This window comes from Engystomops pustulosus, chromosome 9 (genome assembly GCF_040894005.1).
Source record: "Engystomops pustulosus chromosome 9, aEngPut4.maternal, whole genome shotgun sequence".
Lineage (NCBI taxonomy): Eukaryota > Metazoa > Chordata > Amphibia > Anura > Leptodactylidae > Engystomops > Engystomops pustulosus.
This window is the reverse complement of record NC_092419.1, coordinates 3,805,830-3,830,030: the sequence shown is the minus strand read 5'-3', so window position 1 is coordinate 3,830,030 and position 24,201 is coordinate 3,805,830. Positions and strand designations below refer to the sequence as shown.

Here is a 24,201-nt window from a genome sequence, read left to right as displayed (position 1 = left end):
TGTTATTACTGGTGTGACAGAAATTTGAGGCCCAGGCAACAAAGACAAGAAGAAGAGCATCAAAATGTCAGGAATTCTCCTCATTGTTTTCCTTTTATACGAGGGGCGGGACTTTCATGCAGCAGCCGCGCCTCCTGATTGGACGGTACCAGAGAGCAGCGTGTATCAGGCGGGAACTGCAGGTCTCTGTGTAAGCGAACACTGATTGGCTCATCTCGTATAGTGGGCGTGGTGTTGATGCTCACCGCTGCCAGGTCTCGGCAAAAAACCTACCAGCGCTCACCGGAAGTGACGCATGACCGGAAGCAGGTAACGTTTCCTGTTTTTCTCTCGGTTTTTTTCTGCACCGAACACCGGGGTTTACGTGACGTAAGTGACCGGGATGTGACTTGGCGGTCTCTATGTATTGTATATGAAGGCGGTGGGCGCCATGAGGCGGCTGTGGGACTACAGTGACCAGCATGCACTGCTCTACACAGTGCAGCTCCTGCTGCTAGAGGTGGCCCCTGACCCCAGGTCACTGTGTGTGTCACGTGACTAGCCCCAGCAGCCTGGGACTTGTAGTACATCACATGGCAGTCCTCTAGGTGTATGGGGAGAATGCTGGGACTTGTAGTACATCACATGGCAGCCCTCTAGGTGTATGGGGGAGGATGCTGGGACTTGTAGTACATCACATGGCAGCCCTCTAGGTGTATGGAGGAGGATGCTGGGACTTGTAGTACATCACATGGCAGCCCTCTAGGTGTATGGGGAGAATGCTGGGACTTGTAGTACATCACATGGCAGCCCTCTAGGTGTATGGAGGAGGATGCTGGGACTTGTAGTACATCACATCGCAGCCCTCTAGGTGTATGGGGGAGGATGCTGGGACTTGTAGTACATCACATGGCAGCCTTCTAGGTGTATGGAGGAGGATGCTGGGACTTGTAGTACATCACATGGCAGCCCTCTAGGTGTATGGAGGAGAATGCTGGGACTTGTAGTACATCACATGGAAGCCCTCTAGGTGTATGGGGGAGGATGCTGGGACTTGTAGTACATCACATGGCAGCCCTCTAGGTGTATAGAGGAGGATGCTGGGACTTGTAGTACATCACATGGCAGCCCTCTAGGTGTATGGAGGAGAATGCTGGGACTTGTAGTACATCACATGGCAGCCCTCTAGGTGTATGGGGAGAATGCTGGGACTTGTAGTACATCACATGGCAGCCCTCTAGGTGTATGAGAGAATGCTGGGACTTGTAGTACATCACATGGCAGCCCTCTAGGTGTATGGGGAGAATGCTGGGACTTGTAGTACATCACATGGCAGCCCTCTAGGTGTATGGAGGAGAATGCTGGGACTTGTAGTACATCACATGGCAGCCCTCTAGGTGTATGGAGGAGAATGCTGGGACTTGTAGTACATCACATGGCAGCCCTCTAGGTGTATGGAGGAGAATGCTGGGACTTGTAGTACATCACATGGCAGCCCTCTAGGTGTATGGAGGAGAATGCTGGGACTTGTAGTACATCACATGGCAGCCCTCTAGGTGTATGGGGAGAATGCTGGGACTTGTAGTACATCACATGGCAGCCCTCTAGGTGTATGGGGAGGATGCTGGGACTTGTAGTACATCACATGGCAGCCCTCTAGGTGTATGGAGGAGAATGCTGGGACTTGTAGTACATCACATGGCAGCCCTCTAGGTGTATGGAGGAGAATGCTGGGACTTGTAGTACATCACATGGCAGCCCTCTAGGTGTATGGAGGAGAATGCTGGGACTTGTAGTACATCACATGGCAGCCCTCTAGGTGTATGGAGGAGAATGCTGGGACTTGTAGTACATCACATGGCAGCCCTCTAGGTGTATGGAGGAGGATGCTGGGACTTGTAGTACATCACATGGCAGCCCTCTAGGTGTATGGAGGAGAATGCTGGGACTTGTAGTACATCACATGGCAGCCCTCTAGGTGTATGGAGGAGGATGCTGGGACTTGTAGTGCATCACATGGCAGCCCTCTAGGTGTATGGAGGAGAATGCTGGGACTTGTAGTACATCACATGGCAGTCCTCTAGGTGTATGGGGAGAATGCTGGGACTTGTAGTACATCACATGGCAGCCCTCTAGGTGTATGGGGGAGGATGCTGGGACTTGTAGTACATCACATGGCAGCCCTCTAGGTGTATGGAGGAGGATGCTGGGACTTGTAGTACATCACATGGCAGCCCTCTAGGTGTATGGAGGAGGATGCTGGGACTTGTAGTACATCACATGGCAGCCCTCTAGGTGTATGGAGGAGAATGCTGGGACTTGTAGTACAACACTTAGCAGCCCCCTAGGTGTATGGGGGAGAATGCTGGGACTTGTAGTACATCACATGGCAGCCCTCTAGGTGTATGGAGGAGGATGCTGGGACTTGTAGTACATCACATGGCAGCCCTCTAGGTGTATGGAGGAGAATGCTGGGACTTGTAGTACATCACATGGCAGCCCTCTAGGTGTATGGAGGAGAATGCTGGGACTTGTAGTACATCACATGGCAGCCCTCTAGGTGTATGGGGAGAATGCTGGGACTTGTAGTGCATCACATGGCAGCCCTCTAGGTGTATGGGGAGAATGCTGGGACTTGTAGTACATCACATGGCAGCCCTCTAGGTGTATGAGAGAATGCTGGGACTTGTAGTACATCACATGGCAGCCCTCTAGGTGTATGGAGGAGAATGCTGGGACTTGTAGTACATCACATGGCAGCCCTCTAGGTGTATGAGAGAATGCTGGGACTTGTAGTACATCACATGGCAGCCCTCTAGGTGTATGAGAGAATGCTGGGACTTGTAGTGCTTGCGCTTGTAAACACCATGTGGCTCCTCTACCTCCCAGGAGGAATCAGTAGTGGATGTGATGGTGGACTCCTCCTCCCGCTGCCTCTGCCCTGATCTGTAATATAATAATCCTGGTACATAACTTGTTAAAAACTTTAGTGATATGTAAATTACCTGCAGAGGCTACTGGGGTGTGTCCTAGCCCATCAGGGCAACGGAGCTGAGGCTGCTCCCCGCCCCAGTAGCCTCTGCAGGTAATTTACATACCACTAAAGTTTTTAACAAGTTATGTACCAGGATTATTATATTACAGATCAGGGCAGAGGCAGCGGGAGGAGGAGTCCACCATCACATCCACTACTGATTCCTCCTGGGAGGTTCCCTTTAAGGGCCCCAAGCTTCATTGATTTGCATTTAAAGGGATGTTCTCATCTGGGCATTCACATTCAATTATATGTTATTAAATTTTTTTTTTACCTGTGTGAAGATAATTTTCCATAAATGTAGTCATATGGTCCCTTAGAAACAAGACTGTGTCCTTGGATACGACCACCTCTGCTGGTGGGATTGCACAAAGACACAAAGGGCGTTTGTACATGAAATGTCGGGGAGTTACTGCAGGTCCCACAGCCGTCCTGTGGTAATGATTGCTGGATCCAGGAGGTCAGGCAGAGGTCAATAGCGCATGTCTGGCCACCACTGCCAAAATGTGAGGTGATCGTATCCAAGGAAGCTCTCGTTTCTAAAGGACAACATGGCGACATTTGTGAGAAATTATCTTCACACAGGAACATCTTTTTTAATAACATCCAATTGAAGAAAAGTTTATATGGGGTAAATGAATGAAATGTAAATGCCCAGATGGGAAAACCCCTTTAAGCATCATTTATAGTAAATACCAGCGATGCTGCTTGATCTTATAATCCTCGCAGCTGAGGGGCTGTTACAATGGTCTAAATAAGCCGTTTGATACATTTTTACTGGACTGAAACATTGTAGCATACTTGGCGGGAGGAGAGAGATCTGCTGCTGTACGTAGCGCAGAGGATTCCCTGACAGCAAGCGGAGATCTAGAATGTGGATATGAAATGCTTATACATTTGGGTGATAGGAAGGTGTAGACACTAAGGGTCAGGATCATTGCCAAACTGTTGAGAGTCTGACCCTTGGGTGTCCCTTGGCAATCGGCTGTTGGCAGATATTGAGGGGCTGCGGCTTTAAGGTGGTTTCTCTACTTTTAGCAAATAATTTGTCCTTACATGTGGGCCGGGGTGATACTAACGGTACGTGCACCTGTGTGACATCACATGACCAGGGATATAACGAGCCATGCACCTGTGTGACATCACATGGCCCGGGATATAACGAGCCGTGCACCCGTGTGACATCGCATGACCAGGGATATAACGAGCAGTGCACCTGTGTGACATCACATGACCAGGGATATAACGAGCCGTGCACCTGTGTGACATCGCATGACCAGGGATATAACGAGCAGTGCACCTGTGTGACATCACATGACCAGGGATATAACGAGCCATGCACCTGTGTGACATCACATGGCCCGGGATATAACGAGCCGTGCACCTGTGTGACATCGCATGACCAGGGATATAACGAGCCGTGCACCTGTGTGACATCGCATGACCAGGGATATAACGAGCCGTGCGCCTGTGTGACATCACATGACCAGGGATATAACCAACCGTGCACCTGTGTGACATCACATGACCAGGGATATAACGAGCCGTGCGCCTGTGTGACATCACATGACCAGGGATATAACGAGCCGTGCGCCTGTGTGACATCGCATGACCAGGGATATAACGAGCCGTGCGCCTGTGTGACATCGCATGACCAGGGATATAACGAGCCGTGCGCCTGTGTGACATCACATGACCAGGGATATAACGAGCCGTGCACCTGTGTGACATCACATGACCAGGGATATAACGAGCCGTGCACCTGTGTGACATCGCATGACCAGGGATATAACGAGCCGTGCACCTGTGTGACATCACATGACCAGGGATATAATGAGCCGTGCACCTGCGTGACATCACATGACCAGGGATATAATGAGCCGTGCACCTGTGTGACATCACATGACCAGGGGTATAATGAGCCGTGCACCTGCGTGACATCATATGACCAGGGATATAACGAGCCGTGCACCTGTGTGACATCACATAACCGGGGACGGGTTTCTTCTCACTGAAAGTAAACTTAGAAGTTTTCTATATGATGACAGCAAGCAGAGATCTAGAAAACTTTGAGGAACTGATACAGAAAGTAAATTGGTAAATTGTATAACTATTCATTACTCAAAGTGGAGAACCCCTTTAAACATATCCATATATGGACAAGCCCTGGCTTCTACTTTTTCCTTAACAGCATTGCTCTCCACACTCGGCCAGGATGGTTATTGTTATGTGTAGAAGTCGGGGGGGTTGTTGCTTTTGTGTAGAATTCTTGACGAATGGCGAGTGATTACATTATGATGTGCAATGTATCTAATGCTCCTTGATTTGTGATTCTGTTCTCTTTTATTCATGTGTCAGTAAAGTGATGATATATTATAGACGTGTCACCAGAAGAGCGGAGCTCCTGATGCCCTGGTGTCACGTGGAGGATCCTCCATCACTTTCCGGCTCTGTTGTTTTATCTGTAACGTAATAGTTTTACTTTCTCAGTTTTTATCACTTGTTCTCTCATAGAGCAGCGGACGCCATGGCGACTCCAGTGAGTGCGCAGTGCTCCAGCAAGACGTGGGAGCTGAGTCTGTACGAGCTGCACCGCACTCCACAGGTAGGTCCATTACTGGTGCTGGGGGGTCCCATATGATGGACGTGAGATAATAGTCAGCGCTGTATCTGTAGGAAGCCATCATGGATGGTACGGAGATCGCTGTGTCCCCTCGGAGCCTCCATAGTGAGCTCATGTGTCCCATCTGCTTGGACATGCTGAAGAACACCATGACAACCAAAGAATGTCTGCACCGCTTCTGCTCGGACTGTATCGTCACTGCGCTGCGCAGCGGGTCAGTATCACCGCACTTTATACGGGAGACATTGGGGCGGATTTATAACACGTGTCCTGAGGTTATACAGCACAGAGTGAGACTGGAGCGTAATATTCTGCAGCAGATTCATACAAGTGTCTGGTGCTGGGGGATAAATCTGCTGCAGTATAAGACAGTCAGGTCCTACTCTGCACCTCCTATTGGTTACTTTATGTCAGGTCCTACTCTGCACCTCCTGTTAGTTACTTTATGTCAGGTCCTACTCTGCACCTCCTATTAGTTACTTTATGGCAGGTCCTACTCTTCACCTCCTATTAGTTACTTTATGGCAGGTCCTACTCTTCACCTCCTATTAGTTACTTTATGTCAGGTCCTACTCTGCACCTCCTATTAGTTACTTTATGTCAGGTCCTACTCTTCACCTCCTATTAGTTACTTTATGTCAGGTCCTACTCTGCACCTCCTATTAGTTACTTTATGTCAGGTCCTACTCTGCACCTCCTATTAGTTACTTTATGTCAGGTCCTACTCTGCACCTCCTATTAGTTACTTTATGTCAGGTCCTACTCTGCACCTCCTATTAGTTACTTTATGTCAGGTCCCACTCTGCACCTCCTATTGGTTACTTTATGTCAGGTCCCACTCTGCACCTCCTATTGGTTACTTTATGGCAGGTCCTACTCTGCACCTCCTATTAGTTACTTTATGTCAGGTCCTACTCTGCACCTCCTATTGGTTACTTTATGTCAGGTCCTACTCTGCACCTCCTATTGGTTACTTTATGTCAGGTCCTACTCTGCACCTCCTATTAGTTACTTTATGTCAGGTCCTACTCTGCACCTCCTATTAGTTACTTTATGTCAGGTCCTACTCTGCACCTCCTATTAGTTACTTTATGTCAGGTCCTACTCTGCACCTCCTATTGGTTACTTTATGTCAGGTCCTACTCTGCACCTCCTATTGGTTACTTTATGTCAGGTCCTACTCTGCACCTCCTATTGGTTACTTTATGTCAGGTCCTACTCTGCACCTCCTATTAGTTACTTTATGTCAGGTCCTACTCTGCACCTCCTATTAGTTACTTTATGTCAGGTCCTACTCTGCACCTCCTATTAGTTACTTTATGTCAGGTCCTACTCTGCACCTCCTATTGGTTACTTTATGTCAGGTCCTACTCTGCACCTCCTATTGGTTACTTTATGTCAGGTCCTACTCTGCACCTCCTATTGGTTACTTTATGTCTGGTCCTACTCTGCACCTCCTATTGGTTACTTTATGGCAGGTCCTACTCTGCACCTCCTATTAGTTACTTTATGGCAGGTCCTACTCTGCACCTCCTATTAGTTACTTTATGGCAGGTCCTACTCTGCACCTCCTATTAGTTACTTTATGGCAGGTCCTACTCTGCACCTCCTATTAGTTACTTTATGTCAGGTCAGAAGTATTTTTGGGGCACAGATTTTTTTAATTCGAGGCCACGTCCCCCTTTGTTGAGCCAGAAAACTGTCTCAAACCTTTTCTAAATGTGGTGCAGAGAGTTTTTTAGTGCAAACCACGACAGAATGTTGTCGTAGACAGATGAATAAATCTCCCCCAATGTTTGTGTTACATCTGAGCTGAAGCCTGACCTCAGCCGTCTCGCGCCATTCATACAGTCTGTAAGCCCGGAGGTTACACTGCTGCATCCCAAGAGGTTCTCCAGTGACATTTCCATTTTTGCACCAAAAATCTTGTTATATTATGAATCCCTTCAGAGAGATCTGCCCATGTGAAGACCTTATCCCCTATACCCTGGGTAGGTGTGAAATGCTAGATCAATTAGGGTCTCACAGAACACCGGGACCCCAGACTTCAATCCCCCCAACCATAAGTAGGAGGAGGATAAAAAGATCTTTAATGACTTTATTTTTTCTGTCTAGAAACAAGGAGTGTCCGACCTGCAGGAAGAAGTTGGTCTCCAAGCGTTCCCTCCGGCCAGACCCAAATTTTGATGCTTTAATTTCCAAGATTTACCCCAGCAGAGACGAGTATGAAGCGCATCAGGACCGTGTCCTGGCAAAGCTGAGCCGGCTCCACAACCAGCAGGCTCTGAGCAGCAGCATCGAGGAAGGCCTGAAAATGCAAGCCATGAACAGGTGGGGGCACGTGACCAGGAGAGGTCAGAGGTCTTGGGGTGTAACCAGACACATAGATAACATTTTCCTGTTCTAGGGCACAGCGAGTGCGAAAACACCATCAAGAATCAGACAACACGACATTCAGTGGTGGAGAAGACAACTGCGACAGCCGCTCACACGTCAGCAATCCATCTGTGCACAGCAACCAGGAGGCAGGGCCCAGCCGCAAGAGATCCCGCGCCTCGGAGGATTCTGGAGCTGAGCCAGACATGTCACATGAGGGTGGGGTGAGGAGTCCGGATCCTCAAGGAGTAGGCGAAGGAGGCAGCGAAATTGAGCTGGTGTTCAGGGCTCACCCTCTGCTGGTGGAGAAGGACGGCTACAGCCAGACTAGGTATGGCCTCTGAGAGCGGAGCTGCTGCACATGGGATGTCTGGGCCCTTATGTGGTTTCTTTCTTACACTGATGGCCTGTGATCTGTGATGGACCCAACACCCAGTCTCCGCACTGATCAGGCTCCATCTGTTGTATAGTAGTCCTGCCGGGGAACGGCAGCTCTGGCACCACCACTACACGGTGAACAAAGCCTTTGTCTTACTGCTGTGACCCCTGTACAGGTTCTGATATCTGGAGGCAGCTGGAGCAGGGTCTAGGTGTCAGACTCTCAGTATAGTCTTCAGTATGAGAAATGCATAAGGGGCCGGACAGGTCCCCTCCCCACGTAAATAAGACACTTCATATCCATGGACGGTTTATGGTATTGCAGGAAAGTCCTTGTTTTTCACTATGGTAGAGCTAAAATACTATGTACAGTCTAAGGACAAGAGCAGAACTGGTCATGGGTTGGGGGATTTCTTAAAGGGGTTTTCCCACGAAGACAAGTTAGGCCTAACCACGGGATAGGGCTTAACTTGCTGATCAGTGGGGGTCTCAGTGCCGAGACCCCCACAGATAGCAATAACAAGGGGTCTGACCGCACCTTCATCGGTCCATGAGACTAATGGAGCCTTCCGCCGCACATGACCTTCTGCCCCATTAATCTCTATGGGGCTGAGGGAAATTGCCAAGCGCTGCGCTCACCGATCTCCCCCAGGTCCATATAGATTAATGGGGCAGAAGGTCATGCACGTCCGTCTACTGAGTGTCGAGGGCCGTCGGACCCCTCGTTTTCACGATTGGTAGGTGTCTCAGCACTGAGACCCCCACTGATCAGCAAGTTAGGTCCCATCCTGTGGATAGGGCCTCATTTGTCTACATGGGAAAATTCCTTTAATCTTTTATGCTGCTTTTATGTTCCTTTCTTCTGGTCACAATATTGTTGGCTTTACAGTTGTTGCCTTGCAGCGCCATCTGGGGTCAGGGGTCAGGCCTGCCACATGCTGATGAGCGTATGTGGCACCTCCCCTCTCTGATGGTTTACAGATGCCACAATCTCATGGAGGTCGGCCCTGGTGAGACCACGTCTTTTATAGTTACTGGAGCACTTCCCGTTCAGCCCTGGCTCTGGGTGCACTGAATGATTCAGAACATTTATTAAAGGGGTTTTCCTTGATTTAAAAAAAAAATAATCTGTGTTTAGGATTGGTGATGAATATCAGATTGGTGACTTGTGACACTGGCCATCATCGCTGACATTTGATGTCACATTTATATGTGGACTTTTTGCTGCCCTGTCCTGACCCTGCCTTCTATTTAGTACCTAATATCTATCTAACATTGGTGATCAATGGAAAAATCCTGGAACACCTCTTTAAGCTCAGAGGACGTGGGAGGACTTGGCTCAGGTTTGCAGCTCTTGACTTCCATGTTTTTTACCTCCAGGTTTGTAAAGACCACAGCAAACGCCACAGTGGACCATCTTTCCAAATACTTGGCTCTCCGCATTGCCCTGGAGGAGCAGGCTCAGAGAGGAGGAGCAGACGGAGTGACTTTGGGGGAGGTCAGCGAGAAGCAGTATACGATATATATCTGTGCAGGGGCTGCAGGAGGACAGTACACGGTGAGTACATCATTTGGAGTGATACTAAGATAACAAGGGGTTATCCGGGTTTTAAAAATTTCTTATGGCCGGGCTGGGGAGGGCTATTTAAACATGATAAACATGGACTTACCTCCTCCGGCGCCGCCGATGTCCCGCGCCGCAGTCCCTTCGATCCGTGGCCCTGTTTGTTTACAGGGGCACGGAATCCGCGTACAGGGAGCTTCCGGTCCGCGATGTGGCCGGCTCCTCCCATCCGTCCCTATCTCTCTGCGTTGTAAGCGCTGGGAGATGGTGTCGGATAGGAGCTTCCGGCCGCCCTGTGCGCACTTGTAATGAAACCGGCGCACAGAGAAGACCGACCGCGGCGCAGGACATCGGCGGCGCCGGACGAGGTACGTACATGTTTATTGTGTTTAAATAGCCCTCCCCAGCCCGGCCATAAGAAATTTTTAAAACGCGGATAACCCCTTTAATGTTGTATGCATGGAGAATGAGCCTGGTTTGCACTACTGCAAATATCCAGCCCTGGGGATTGATAAGTCCCACCATACAGCTTTATCCATTATATCACAGCTATCACTGTTGCTGTTTTGTGGCTCGGGCCACTACTGGTGGTTCTGCCTGCAGCAGCAGAGACTGCCTGAAAGAGGCGCTACATCACATTGGGGAACTCCCTGATCCAATACTGGTTTATGTATCCTGAGAATACACAGATGCCATTTGTTACTTATTTCAGAATGTAGTTGGACACATTTCTTTTCCTAAATTATAAAAGCAATTGCCATGACGCACCCAGAGCAGCCGTCGAGGTGAAATCTAAGCCGTTATTTATTTCTCTTCCCGTTCTCAGACGCTGAACGGTTCATTAACGCTGGAGCTGGTTAATGAGAAATACTGGAAGGTGAACAAACCCCTGGAGTTATACTACGCCCCGACCAAGGAGCAGAAGTAGTGGGCGCCTCCCCGGCCGCGTGGGAGATGGACTGGAATAATAAGACGACTGTTTGTGGCGTGTGGGACTACTGGGGAGAGACCTAAATGGAGGGAGACATTGTGACGACGCCCCCTGCCACACAGTAACGCTGTACAGACGTGGGAGTGACTGACACCATTACAGCCGCCCCTGGTGAGGGAGCACAAAGAAGCGGAGTGACGCCGTGGACCCCGCCACGCCGTGTCATCAGTGCAGGAGCTTCTCTAATCTGCATCATTAGTATCAATTCAGCCGCCGTGTCTCACCCTCATCATCCTCATCCATTGTGCTCCTTGTATTTGTGTGGGGTCTCATTAATTTATATGACATATTCTATATTCTGCTGGTATTTTCCTAAGATTGTAATAGTTTTTATACTAGAGCATTTACTTTTTAGAATTTCTTTTTGCTTTTTTTGTGTTTAGGAAAATGAACGGCGGCGGCGGCAATATATACTTTCTTTACTGAATCTGAAAGTTGTGCTGGATTTACTGAGAATATATTCACATGGGCCCTACACCCCCCCTCCCCCCACGCCAGTGCTGGGGAGTTGTGGTTGCCGCCCCGGCCCCTACGCCAGTGCTGGGGAGTTGTGGTTGCCGCCCCGGCCCCTACGCCAGTGCTGGGGAGTTGTGGTTGCCGCCCCGGCCCCTACGCCAGTGCTGGGGAGTTGTGGTTGCCGCCCCGGCCCCTACGCCAGTGCTGGGGAGTTGTGGTTGCCGCTCCGGCCCCTACGCCAGTGCTGGGGAGTTGTGGTTGCCGCCCCCCCTCCCCCTACGCCAGTGCTGGGGAGTTGTGGTTGCCGCCCCCCCTCCCCCTACGCCAGTGCTGGGGAGTTGTGGTTGCCGCCCCCCCTCCCCCTACGCCAGTGCTGGGGAGTTGTGGTTGCCGCCCCCCCTCCCCCTACGCCAGTGCTGGGGAGTTGTGGTTGCCGCCCCCCCTCCCCCTACGCCAGTGCTGGGGAGTTGTGGTTGCCGCCCCCCCTCCCCCTACGCCAGTGCTGGGGAGTTGTGGTTGCCGCCCCCCCTCCCCCTACGCCAGTGCTGGGGAATTGTGGTTGCCGCCCCCCCTCCCCCTACGCCAGTGCTGGGGAATTGTGGTTGCCGCCCCCCCTCCCCCTACGCCAGTGCTGGGGAATTGTGGTTGCCGCCCCCCCTCCCCCTACGCCAGTGCTGGGGAGTTGGAGTTCTGTCTACTGAATATTAACAATCCACACCTCGGCTATTTTGGCTTTCGTCACTTTATCTTCTGCTATAATGATTTTTCATCTAATCTCTGTTCCGGAGTCCTCTGAGTGTTTTCTAGAAGGATCCCTTTACTCGGGGTTTTACTATCTGGGTCTGTTTTCAGTATGTGACGCTGTTGCACCTCTTTCTTCTTGATACTTTGCTTCCTGCTGTTGCTACAAAATTGTGGTGCAAACTAGAAACCCGCCGACACGTTCCTTTAGGTGCAGTGTTTCTAAAGTGTTGGACAAAATGCAACATAATGGAATACATGTGGAGGAGTCTGTCAGGTCCGGGACACCTCCTGCATCACTGATAGATCATCAAAGAGGTTTTAATAGGCGCAGAATTCATAATTTTCTGCAAATCAATCTGCTTCAAAGCTGTACCTAACATTTTCTAGCTTTCGCTCATTTTCAGTGTAGCGGATGTAGTGACTGGAGAATCCTAATAAGAAGTAGAAAGCACTTGGGAAGATAGAAAACCTACTATTAGCTGCAGCAGGCCTACATCTATCACTGCTTCTCGCCAGCATGGCTCAGCCTCTCCATAGATTTCTATGAGCCTGGGCGATGATGACGGACGCCGGCTGTAAGGCAATAAGGGATCCGAGCTCTTCTCTTACTTTATTGGGGAAGATATCCATAATTTTAAATACATTTAAGAACATGACAAGACGTTGTGCAATAATCCCGGGAGGCGGAGCAGCAGTGAGACGTTAGTGTAGGTGTCATAGAGTATGTGACGGTCCAGAGCCGCACTGATCGGTTAGAAGTTGGGTTTGTGTTTCTTGAGCTCGACCATCAGATGATGGAGATTAATAAGTTCTGAACATACGGGCAGATTCCTGAGCGGCGGCTGCGACAAGATCTTATGGAATCGGTGGTAATACTGGATCAGCTGCGTGAGCGCCCCCTGCAGGAGAGACAGATGTTATGGGAGTCTGAATTTGGACTTTTAGTTGTATTCTGATCTATAGATTATTTATGGAGCCAGAGCAGGACCAAGCGTCCCAGCAGCACAGAGTATTTCAGGAGGAGCCATTTACCATCTAACAGTTTAGTTTTGGGATCTGCTTGCACTTTTGACTGGAATAATAAAGAACCTTCACCCCCCCAAAAAAAACCCTCTGGGCAGTGATGTCATTGCCTTCATTCCTAATACTTCAAGTATCAGCAGATACAAATAAATCTTTAGTTTTTTCATAGCTTTCCACCTTGCACCAGCCTGAATCTGTCTGCAGTGAGCTCCCCCTTGTGGTGGCTGCAGGTATTGAGAATTGTATCTGAAAGCTATAGTGTGTAAAGGGAATGAGCTATACATTCACATTGGAGGAGGCTCCTCTGATCCGGATCTGACCTGTATTATGCTGGTGCCATTCTTGAAGTTGGTGAAGGACCTCATGACGTCCTGGCTCAGCGTCTCCACCGCTTGTTTCCACGTGGAGGAGAAGCCACGGACGAGTACGGCCACACGTGCTGAAAGGAAGATGCAAATTGGTGAGGAGTGGGGTCCCTCCTATAACGGCTCATGGTAGGTAGCGTGAGGGCACCCACCTTCCTCGCTCCGGAGCCGCTCCTGCTGCCCCTTCTCTATAAGAGCTTCTGATTCTTTTACAAAGGAAATCATTCCCCCAAAGGATGGAGACAGGATCTCTTCTATAAACTCCTGATAGTAGAAGTGCTACGTCAGACTAATGCCATAAAGCAAAGTGCAGTAAAGAGCAGCTGCTGCAGGGTAGTCACTGACCTGAGTCCGGGCGGCCAAGAGCTGCTGGAAACTTTCCACTTCTTTACTGTCATTAGACGCCCGTTCCTTTAAATGAAACATAAGAGCAATGAAAGATGTATCCAGGTCTTGTATAGGGCCCAGCAGTGACAGGGCCACCCCCACCCCCACCCCCACCCCCACCCCCACCCACCATGAGGACGCTCAGCATCATATCATAGTTATTTATCAGGAAGATGAGCTGCTCCTTCCTGGAGGAGAACTCGGCCGCCATCCTCAGGACAAAGTTCTCCACCTCCACCTAAAATACACAAGAGCAAAGTAACACAAGAGGGAAACCCTGGAGAAACCGCAATAACAATCACTGATTCTCCTCCATCTGATCCGTATGTAATGTACCTGCAGCTGCCCCAGGAGGACGTGCGTCTTCTCATTTGGAAATGTCTGGTTTATGCTGACAATGGCCGACGAGAACTCAGCATAACGTCGTGTTATCTGCACAGGGGGAGAGGAACACATGACATTACTTATCCCGCATTATACTCCAGAGCTGCACTCACTATTCTGCTGCTGGTGCAGTCACTGTGTACATACATGACATTACTTATCCTGTACTGATCCTGAGTTACATCCTGTATTATACCCCAGAGCTGCACTCACTATTCTGCTGCTGGTGCAGTCACTGTACATACATGACATTACTTATCCTGTACTGATCCTGAGTTACATCCTGTATTATACTTCAGAGCTGCACTCACTATTCTGCTGCTGGTGCAGTCACTGTGTACATACATGACATTACTTATCCTGTACTGATCCTGAGTTACATCCTGTATTATACCCCAGAGCTGCACTCACTATTCTGCTGCTGGTGCAGTCACTGTGTACATACATGACATTACTTATCCTGTACTGATCCTGAGTTACATCCTGTATTATACCCCAGAGCTGCACTCACTATTCTGCTGCTGGTGCAGTCACTGTGTACATACATGACGTTACTTATCCTGTACTGATCCTGAGTTACATCCTGTATTATACACCAGAGCTGCACTCACTATTCTGCTGCTGGTGCAGTCACTGTGTACATACATGACATTACTTATCCTGTACTGATCCTGAGTTACATCCTGTATTATACCCGAGAGCTGCACTCACTATTCTGCTGCTGGTGCAGTTACTGTGTACATACATGACATTACTTATCCTGTACTGATCCTGAGTTACATCCTGTATTATACTCCAGAGCTGCACTCACTATTCTGCTGCTGGTGCAGTCACTGTGTACATACATGACATTACTTATCCTGTACTGATCCTGAGTTACATCCTGTATTATACTCCAGAGCTGCACTCACTATTCTGCTGCTGGTGCAGTCAATGTGTACATACATGACATTACTTATCCTGTACTGATCCTGAGTTACATCCTGTATTATACTCCAGAGCTGCACTCACTATTCTGCTGCTGGTGCAGTCACTGTGTATATACATGACATTACTTATCCTGTACTGATCCTGAGTTACATCCTGTATTATACTCCAGAGCTGCACTCACTATTCTGCTGCTGGTGCAGTCACTGTGTACATACATGACATTACTTATCCTGTACTGATCCTGAGTTACATCCTGTATTATACCCCAGAGCTGCACTCACTATCCTGCAAAACTATTATATACTGCATGGTACTCACGTAGTGAGGTCTTGTGTCCAGGGTTCCCAGCCTCTGAGGGTCTGTGTTACGGATACTCTGTATATTGAGCTCTAAGATATACTGGAAGCGGGGCCACAGCATGTCCAGCAGGGCGTCCCAGTATCTGTTATAGGGGAAAACAGTAATAGATATGGCAGCCGGTCAGTCTCCCACCTACCTTATCTATAACTTATCTTTATAGTCTGTAAATATGGAGACACATAGCTCTGCGTAAGAGCTGCATGCACAGAATAGTTATAGTAATTCGTATGGAAGTTCTTCTCACTTGTCGATGGCAGGGATATCCCTCCGCTGGGCTATGCCCTTGAATCGCAGCACGATGTGTATACACAGGAAGATGGCGATGCTGTCGTAGCAGTCGGACACATAGGAGTCAATGTGTTTCTGTAGATGGAGATTGAGATGTTTCAGTATTATGGGAAATAAAGGATTAGGATTATGACATCAATGATCACAACTCACCAGGAACATGGATAAGCTCCGGCCCATCACAGTATTGAACAGCTCCTGAGCCGCCGTTCCGCTCACCAGGAAGAAGTCGGACAAGAAGAGGAATTCCCGGCAGCTGTTATCCAGGAGGGCGTAGTGTTGGCTGCGGAATAGGGACTCAAACGGGTACTAGGGAGATCGGACAGAGCGAAGGGAACATAAAAAACTAGATCCCCTAAACATAAAAGTCACTGCTGTCCAGTCAGTCCTGTGTGCCCCCTGGAATTACCCCAAAGTCAGCCCTCTGCGCCCCCTGCAATTACCCTGACGTCACACCTCTGTGCCCCCAGCAATTACCCTGACGTCAGCCCCCTGCGCCCCCAGCAATTACCCTGACGTCACACCTCTGCCCCCCCCAGCAGTTATCCTGACGTCACACCTCCGCGCCCCCAGCAATTACCCTGACGTCACACCTCTGCACCCCCAGCAATTACCCTGACGTCACACCTCCGCGCCCCCAGCAATTACCCTGACGTCACACCTCCGCGCCCCCAGCAATTACCCTGACGTCACACCTCCGCGCCCCCAGCAATTACCCTGACGTCACACCTCCGCGCCCCCAGCAATTACCCTGACGTCACACCTCCGCGCCCCCAGCAATTACCCTGACATCAGCCCTCTGCACCCCCAGCGCTTACCCTGACGTCACACCTCTGCGCCCCCAGCGCTTACCCTGACGTCACACCTCCGCGCCCCCAGCGCTTACCCTGACGTCAGCCCTCTGCACCCCCAGCGCTTACCCTGACGTCAGCCCTCTGCACCCCCAGCGCTTACCCTGACGTCAGCCCTCTGCACCCCCAGCGCTTACCCTGACGTCAGCCCTCTGCACCCCCAGCAATTACCCTGACGTCACACCTCTGCGCCCCCAGCGCTTACCCTGACGTCACACCTCTGCGCCCCCAGCGCTTACCCTGACGTCACACCTCCGCACCCCCAGCAATTACCCTGACGTCACACCTCCGCGCCCCCAGCAATTACCCTGACGTCACACCTCCGCGCCCCCAGCAATTACCCTGACGTCACACCTCTGCGCCCCCAGCAATTACCCTGACGTCACACATCTGCGCCCCCAGCAATTACCCTGACGTCACACATCTGCGCCCCCAGCAATTACACTGACGTCACACCTCTGCTCCCCCAGCAATTACCCTGACATCACACCTGTGCGCCCCACGCGCTTACCCTGACGTCACACATCTGCGCCCCCAGCAATTACCCTGACGTCACACCTCTGCTCCACCAGAGCTTACCCTGACGTCACACCTCTGCTCCCCCAGCTATTACTCTGACGTCACACCTCTGCACCCCCAGTAATTACCCTGACGTCACACCTCTGCACCCCCAGCGCTTACCCTGACGTCACACCTCTGCACCCCCAGCGCTTACCCTGACGTCACATCTCTGCGCCCCCAGCACTTACCCTGACGTCACACCTCTGCGCCCCCAGCAATTGCCCTGACGTCACACCTCTGCGCCCCCAGCAATTGCCCTGACGTCACACCTTTGCGCCCCCAGCAATTACCCTGACGTCACACCTCTGCACCCCCAGTAATTACCCTGACGTCACACCTCTGCACCCCCAGCGCTTACCCTGACGTCACACCTCTGCACCCCCAGCAATTACCCTGACGTCACACCTCTGCACCCCCAGCAATTACCCTGACGTCACACCTCTGCTCCCCCAGCAATTACCCTGACGTCACACCTCTGCTCCCCCAGCAATTACCCTGACGTCACACCTCTGCGCCCCCAGCAATTACCCTGACGTCACACCTCTGCGCCCCCAGCAATTACCCTGACGTCACACCTCTGCACCCCCAGCAATTACCCTGACGTCACACCTCTGCACCCCCAGCGCTTATCCTGACGTCACACCTCTGCACCCCCAGCGCTTACCCTGACGTCACACCTCTGCACCCCCAGCGCTTACCCTGACGTCACACCTCTGCGCCCCCAGCAATTACCCTGACGTCACACCTCTGCGCCCCCAGCAATTACCCTGACGTTACACCTCTGCGCCCCCAGCGCTTACCCTGACGTCACACCTCTGCACCCCCAGCGCTTACCCTGACGTCACACCTCTGCACCCCCAGCGCTTACCCTGACGTCACACCTCTGCACCCCCAGCAATTACCCTGACGTCGCTCCTTTGCGCCCCCAGCGCTTACCCTGACGTCACACCTCTGCGCCCCCAGCGCTTACCCTGACGTCGCTCCTCTGCGCCCCCAGCAATTACCCTGACGTCACACCTCTGCACCCCCAGCAATTACCCTGACGTCACACCTCTGCTCCCCCAGCAATTACCCTGACGTCACACCTCTGCTCCCCCAGCAATTACCCTGACGTCACACCTCTGCGCCCCCAGCAATTACCCTGACGTCACACCTCTGCACCCCCAGCGCTTATCCTGACGTCACACCTCTGCACCCCCAGCGCTTATCCTGACGTCACACCTCTGCACCCCCAGCGCTTACCCTGACGTCACACCTCTGCACCCCCAGCGCTTACCCTGACGTCACACCTCTGCACCCCCAGCAATTACCCTGACGTCACACCTCTGCACCCCCAGCGCTTATCCTGACGTCACACCTCTGCACCCCCAGCGCTTATCCTGACGTCACACCTCTGCACCCCCAGCGCTTACCCTGACGTCACACCTCTGCACCCCCAGCGCTTACCCTGACGTCACACCTCTGCACCCCCAGCAATTACCCTGACGTCACACCTCTGCGCCCCCAGCAATTACCCTGACGTTACACCTCTGCGCCCCCAGCGCTTACCCTGACGTCACACCTCTGCACCCCCAGCGCTTACCCTGACGTCACACCTCTGCACCCCCAGCAATTACCCTGACGTCGCTCCTTTGCGCCCCCAGCGCTTACCCTGACGTTACACCTCTGCGCCCCCAGCGCTTACCCTGACGTCGCTCCTCTGCGCTGTGTGCGGTACGATGATAGGACCCTCCAGCTCAGTTGGACTAATAATGGCGGCTCTGTTCCCGACTGTAAATACTGTGTTCTTATTCCGTAATGCCGGCTTAGAGAAGAAGCGTGCCTCGGGGTTAAGGAAAATGAATGGCCACCTCAAACAGGATGAAACTGGAGGTCATCAATATGGAGGACTAGGTCATCACAGATAGGAATTTAACCCCTTCATTGCACACACATTTTGGGCTCTAATGAGCCGGTCATGTTAGCATTATTACTATTACGCTTAGTATTAGTAGCTCGGATTCCTATATCACTTCCTAGATGCGGTACCTGATGGCGAGATGGGGGGGGGGGGGGGGGAGACCCTCTCTTTCACCCTCAAACCTGACAAAACTACTGTGAGATTTTGAGGAGTCGGCACAACACAGATTTCTATTCCGCTGAACTACAAAAGGTTAAATGGTGAAGATTTTGTAAAAAGCCCAAAGCAATCGTGATCCCTGGGGGTCGCAGCCCCTGCAATCAGACACAGATCCCCATATTATGATCCTATAACTAGTAAGGGGGGGCACAGGTCAGGATATCTTTCTTGGCAGTGTCTTCGATGCCCATCAAGTCGTCCTTTTCTGCGACTTCTTCGTACTGAAATAAAGTGAAAATTGGGTAAAACATGAGCCGGACGGGTAGATGCTTCATGGCGGTGATATCACTGCCTGTACAGGAGATCTGAATCCATCACTGCTCATCTGACGTTTCTCCTTCCTCACCTGCACCTTCATCAGCCGGCTGGTGTAAGACTTGAAGTAGGACAGGTAGACTTTACTCATGGTCTCCATGTACTCGTCCTGGATCTCCTGAGCCACAGATCTCTCATTCGCCAGGAGGAATTGATAGAAGAACCTGCAGACAAGTTACAGGTGATAAATATATATAAATGTCTATAACACAGGGGTAGGGGCAGAATGAGAGACTCGTGGTGTATGGAAGACGCTCCCTCTCCTCTCTGCTCAGAATTCGGCTGCAGAGTTATGGCACAACTTAATGCAGAGAGTTAAGAGCACAGCAGTGTGAGGATATCAACATACACAAAGGTACGATAACACCTCTAGTCACTGACAAACACACAGAGAACACACAGAGCACAGCAGTGTGAGGAACGCTTCACTTGTAGAAGCTACAATCCTGGAGTATAAATCCATATATCACAGTCCTGCTGCTACTAACAGCATACACCAATATGATTACACATCTCTCCAGGGACAATACCATATACTAAAGGCAGTGACATGAAGTAATACTTCCAGGAAGAACTATGTAGAAAATGAGAGCCGTATATAACACCCCCCAGGCTGTAGTCTGACACTCACCGGTATTTGAGCAGTGCATTCTGGGGGATCTGGTAATTGGTCATGGGTTTCCGGAAGGAATAAATCTTCTGCAGAATGAACTCCCGCACTTTAGCTACGGCCTGAAACAGAGAAGAGAAGAATAAAGTTATTTCTCTGAGGATTAACAGAGCCTCAGGGGGGGCAGAGAATATCCATGGATAAAGCCGGCACCTCACATCCACAACATTTAGGATCATGGCTACAGGATGCCCCGCCCACAGCACCCAACAACCAGTATAACCACAGAATGAGAAGGGTCAGACCTTTATCTTGAGCTTGTGCAGGGTGTCCTGGACGTCTCCGCAGGCCTGGGTGTCCCTGAACGCTTGTTCCTTCACATAATTGATCTTGTTATTCAGCTCCTGTAACTGCTCCACAAACTGCTGCTCCGTGACCGGGACGTCCAGGATGACACTAAAACACAGAGAACAGTGGGTGACAGCGCTGTCACCTGGTGTCTGCTTATGTCTCTCCTAGTGTCCGAGTGTGCACGCCGCTGCCTGCCCTCTCCCCCCCTGCGCCCTCGCCGCTGCCTGCCGTCTCCCCCCCTGCGCCCTCGCCGCTGCCTGCCCTCTCCCCCTGCGTGCTCGCCGCTGCCTGCTGTCTCCCCCTGCGCCCTCGCCTGCCGTCACCCTCTGCGTGCTCAGTATTGCCCGCTGCCTGCCGTCACCCTCTGCGTGCTCAGTATTACCCGCTGCCTGCCGTCACCCTCTGCGTGCTCAGTATTGCCCGCTGCCTGCCGTCACCCTCTGCGTGCTCAGTATTACCCGCTGCCTGCCGTCACCCTCTGCGTGCTCAGTATTGCCCGCTGCCTGCCGTCACCCTCTGCGTGTACGCAGTCTCTAGCTTACTCTCTGCCTGCTTGCCATCGCCTGCTGTCTCCCTCTGAATGCTCATGTTGCCTCTCTGTGTGAATGCCGTCTCCAGCATTCTCTCTCTGCCTGCAATCTCCCCCTTCATGCACGGCGTTGCCCGCTGCCTCTCTACGTGTATGCAGTCTCTAGCTCACTCTCTGCGTGCTTGCCTCTGTCTGCAGTCTCCCACTGCATGCACGGTGTTACCCGCTGCCTCTCTGCGTGCTCGCCATCTCCAGCTGTCTCTCTCTGCGTGCTCGCCATCGCCTGCTGCTTTTCTGCAAGCACAATGTCACCTGGAGCCTCTGTGATTGCATGTGACCTCCTCTCCTCTAGATGGCGCCGTACCTTATCATGGTGTTGGGAATGATCAGCTCATCCACCAGCTCGCTCAGTTCGCTCCTCACTGTCTGGCGGTTTTTCAGCTTTATGTTCATGGCCAGTGACATCTCCTGCAAGGACTGGATCTCTGAGCTGATGGAGCTGAGGTCAGACTGGAAGCCGCCGAGCATCAGGCCCATCCTCTGGGAAAGCAACACATACAGTCATAGAAACACTACAAGAGTAATGGGGGGACAGCAGCGAGAGGCTACACCCAGGCCCACGCGCTGTCACACGAGTCTCTCAGTAGTGCGGCCTCAGGCATTGGGATCTCACCTCTAGGATGGCGTCGCAGGCGATGATCTGGTTATGGAGGGAGGCGATGTTCTGGCTCTGCTCTATATCTACAAATCAGCTAAGGAGAAGACATAGAAGGGGAGATGTGGGGGGTCAGGGGTCATCCTGCGGACGGATAAAGGATACAGTCCTTGATGGACACGTGTTCTATCTGCTGCAGCTCCATCTCCACTTGCTTGGAATATTGTCTGAGGTCGACCCCCTGAGAGCGAACACAGCGGCCGCAGAACACGGATCCGCAGCGATGGGGAGAGAGAGAAGGGGATGGATTACTGATTAATAAGAGATCTGACACCAGGCACCTGCATCATGCACAGCGCCATACATGGTATAGTGGCTGCTCTTGGTAGTGCAGCTCAGTCTCTTTGTGCTTGAGCTGGAGACGTGACAAATAGATGTGATGTCACCGACTTACCTGAGCACCAACCACTTCAGACAGCGGATCAGTGCGGACCCCGGGTCTCAGACCCCAAGTGATCTTATACTGAACCCCTCTCTGAAGCAGTGATGAATAGTAACATCCAGGAACAACCCATTAACTGTTCTCTGATCACTGCTTGCTGCCAGGGAATGGAAACATTTATCGTTTACACTCAAAGAACAGTCCTGCCCTATGACATTTTGTTACAATGCATCCACCTTCCATTCACTGACATGAAGCAGTGATTACACTGTATCCCATCTCTATGGTACTCACCGTCTTTAAGGCCTCCTGGACGAGAGCGTCCTCCAGGTTCTCCTGAATGTGGACTAAGCAGAGACAGAGGCGACGCATAAGAGCAGAGATTATAGGAACCCCCTCGGATCTCAGCATCAGGATCCAGGAGGGGGAGAGGAATAAGGAGCAATGAAAGACAAGATGTAGGGATGATAGGGACACTCACTGCTCACGGTGTCCAGGGTGAGGTCATCCGAGGTCAGGTCCAGGTCTCCCAGGTTCAGGGTTAGTTCCTCCATCTGAAAGGAGACGTGTAGAGGTCAGAGAGGTGTCACATGACAGCAGCGCAGATATCACCCCAATATAGAGGGCATGACCCTGCACTGAGGAGAGCAGAGGAGCGGGAGGGGTTAATACTGGACGATTATAAGACCTCTGCTTGCTGTCAGTAACATGCAGCTTCCTCATGTGTATGGGGGGCTGACCGTTAGCTGACGGATGATGTAGGTAATTTGGGCACCCGTGGTGTGTGACATCATCTCACTCCCCTGTGGAGAACACAAGATGCTGCAGGGGCTGAGGGTGCATGTGCATGGCGGAGTCTGGAGGAATAGCTGCCATTGAGGGGTTTTCCAGCTTTAGGATATTCATCAGTATCAGAGCATTTGGGGACATCAGATGTTCTCACCAGAGGACTGACAGTCAATCATTATCCTAAGGCTGGAGATCCCCTTTAAGTCGGTCACATGACCTTAGTAGCAGATAATTTCTCCCTCATATCATGGACAATCCCTTTAAGTCTCTGTAATTCCATAGACATTAACAGAACAAACATCCATCCAATCCCGAGTTTGTTACAATGTAACAGCCCATAAGGTGTAGAGATCGTCTACGCTACATACAATAGTGACAAAGCCTCAGCTGTGAGCAGTGTTATACGGCTGTACTGATAGATCCATTCGATGCAGATGTCTTCACTATCACAGTGTCAGGGAGATTTCCTGAGTCTTCTCTATGGCTGCTGGGAGTTGTAGTTCCATGATGATGCTCAGCAGCGGCAGTGCCGGGTCCAGGCAGTTATCACCTATAGCTCAGTATCTATAGACATAGACTGCGCCCCCAGCAGGCGGACACCCCAACACTCACCTCAGACATCTCTGGAGCCTCCACAGCACAGCACAGTCCCACTTCCGGTTCGGTTTCCGGGTTCCAGACTACAATTCCCAGAAACCCTTGCGCGCATCTCTTCCGGAAGTGACGTGAAGGGGCAGGTTCCGTATAAAAGCAGAGGCGCGTCACTTCCTTTTTCTCTCTCTCCCTGAAGCCGCCGCCATGGTGAGTGTTATAGCGGGGCTGGGGATAGGGAGACCGGCAATCCGCCGCCATCTGGGCCCGGGAGAGCTGCGCGGCCGGTGATGGCGGTGGATTTGGGTTGCTGGGGGTCTCTGTGAGGTGTCTAGGGGGGTATTGGTGCGGACGCCCCCCCGGGTAGGAGGTGACGGGTCTGTGGGGTGCGAGTGTCTGGCCCCATGGAGGGTGCAGTGTATAGTCCCTGCTTGTTATACTCTACCCCAGGCTTCAGCTACGCCCAGGCCCTGCTGTCATGTTGTCAGGGATCAGTCTCATCTTCT

At 51.4% G+C, this 24,201-nt stretch overlaps 3 protein-coding genes across 7 annotated transcripts in view; 2 read left to right on the top strand and 1 right to left on the bottom strand.

The window, feature by feature from the left end:
• The window catches only part of RPS18 (ribosomal protein S18), a 148,605-nt gene that overhangs the window by 120,657 nt on the left and 3,747 nt on the right, over positions 1–24,201 (top strand). Inside the window, exon 1 of one of the 2 annotated variants that reach the window (XM_072125714.1) lies at positions 23,809–23,905. The exons of the other annotated variant lie outside the window; for it this stretch is intronic. Coding sequence (XP_071981815.1) covers positions 23,903–23,905 — 3 coding nt within the window. The 5' untranslated portion in view covers positions 23,809–23,902. Of the gene's footprint in view, positions 1–23,808; positions 23,906–24,201 lie in introns of those variants that run through there. 2 annotated transcript variants of the gene reach the window in all.
• On the top strand, positions 194–11,372 carry RING1 (ring finger protein 1). Of its 4 annotated transcripts, none has more exons than XM_072123233.1 (7): positions 194–309; positions 5,528–5,618; positions 5,690–5,850; positions 7,752–7,967; positions 8,044–8,343; positions 9,771–9,948; positions 10,781–11,372. In XM_072123233.1, exons 1-7 carry the CDS (start codon positions 296–298, stop codon positions 10,880–10,882), a joined length of 1,062 nt encoding a protein of 353 aa, XP_071979334.1. In that variant the 5' UTR covers positions 194–295; the 3' UTR covers positions 10,883–11,372. The 4 variants fall into 4 exon arrangements, with proteins under 4 accessions (XP_071979334.1, XP_071979337.1, XP_071979336.1 ...); XM_072123236.1 differs by having other exon boundaries at positions 212–309; positions 5,533–5,618; XM_072123235.1 differs by having other exon boundaries at positions 291–369; positions 5,533–5,618.
• VPS52 (VPS52 subunit of GARP complex) lies at positions 12,744–23,851 on the bottom strand. The gene is made up of 20 exons (XM_072125713.1): positions 23,717–23,851; positions 22,797–22,869; positions 22,610–22,662; positions 22,039–22,114; positions 21,892–21,959; positions 21,583–21,758; positions 20,644–20,794; positions 20,360–20,460; positions 19,760–19,892; positions 19,577–19,634; positions 18,979–19,112; positions 16,036–16,191; positions 15,839–15,957; positions 15,553–15,676; positions 14,257–14,352; positions 14,051–14,158; positions 13,879–13,944; positions 13,686–13,797; positions 13,489–13,607; positions 12,744–13,044 (listed from the first exon to the last, which is right to left on the bottom strand). Exons 1-20 carry the CDS (start codon positions 23,723–23,725, stop codon positions 12,898–12,900), a joined length of 2,079 nt encoding a protein of 692 aa, XP_071981814.1. The 5' UTR covers positions 23,726–23,851; the 3' UTR covers positions 12,744–12,897.

What these genes read in the sequence shown, in the direction of transcription:
- RING1 (XM_072123233.1), top strand. An exon ending in AGCTGCACCGCACTCCACAG is followed by an intron (nt 5,619 to 5,689) that starts GTAGGTCCATTA and finishes CTGTATCTGTAG; the next exon opens with GAAGCCATCATGGATGGTAC. An exon ending in CTGCAGGAGGACAGTACACG is followed by an intron (nt 9,949 to 10,780) that starts GTGAGTACATCA and finishes TCCCGTTCTCAG; the next exon opens with ACGCTGAACGGTTCATTAAC.
- VPS52 (XM_072125713.1), bottom strand. An exon ending in GCCGGCTGATGAAGGTGCAG is followed by an intron (nt 19,635 to 19,759) that starts GTGAGGAAGGAG and finishes ACTTTATTTCAG; the next exon opens with TACGAAGAAGTCGCAGAAAA. An exon ending in GGAGCTTATCCATGTTCCTG is followed by an intron (nt 15,958 to 16,035) that starts GTGAGTTGTGAT and finishes CTCCATCTACAG; the next exon opens with AAACACATTGACTCCTATGT.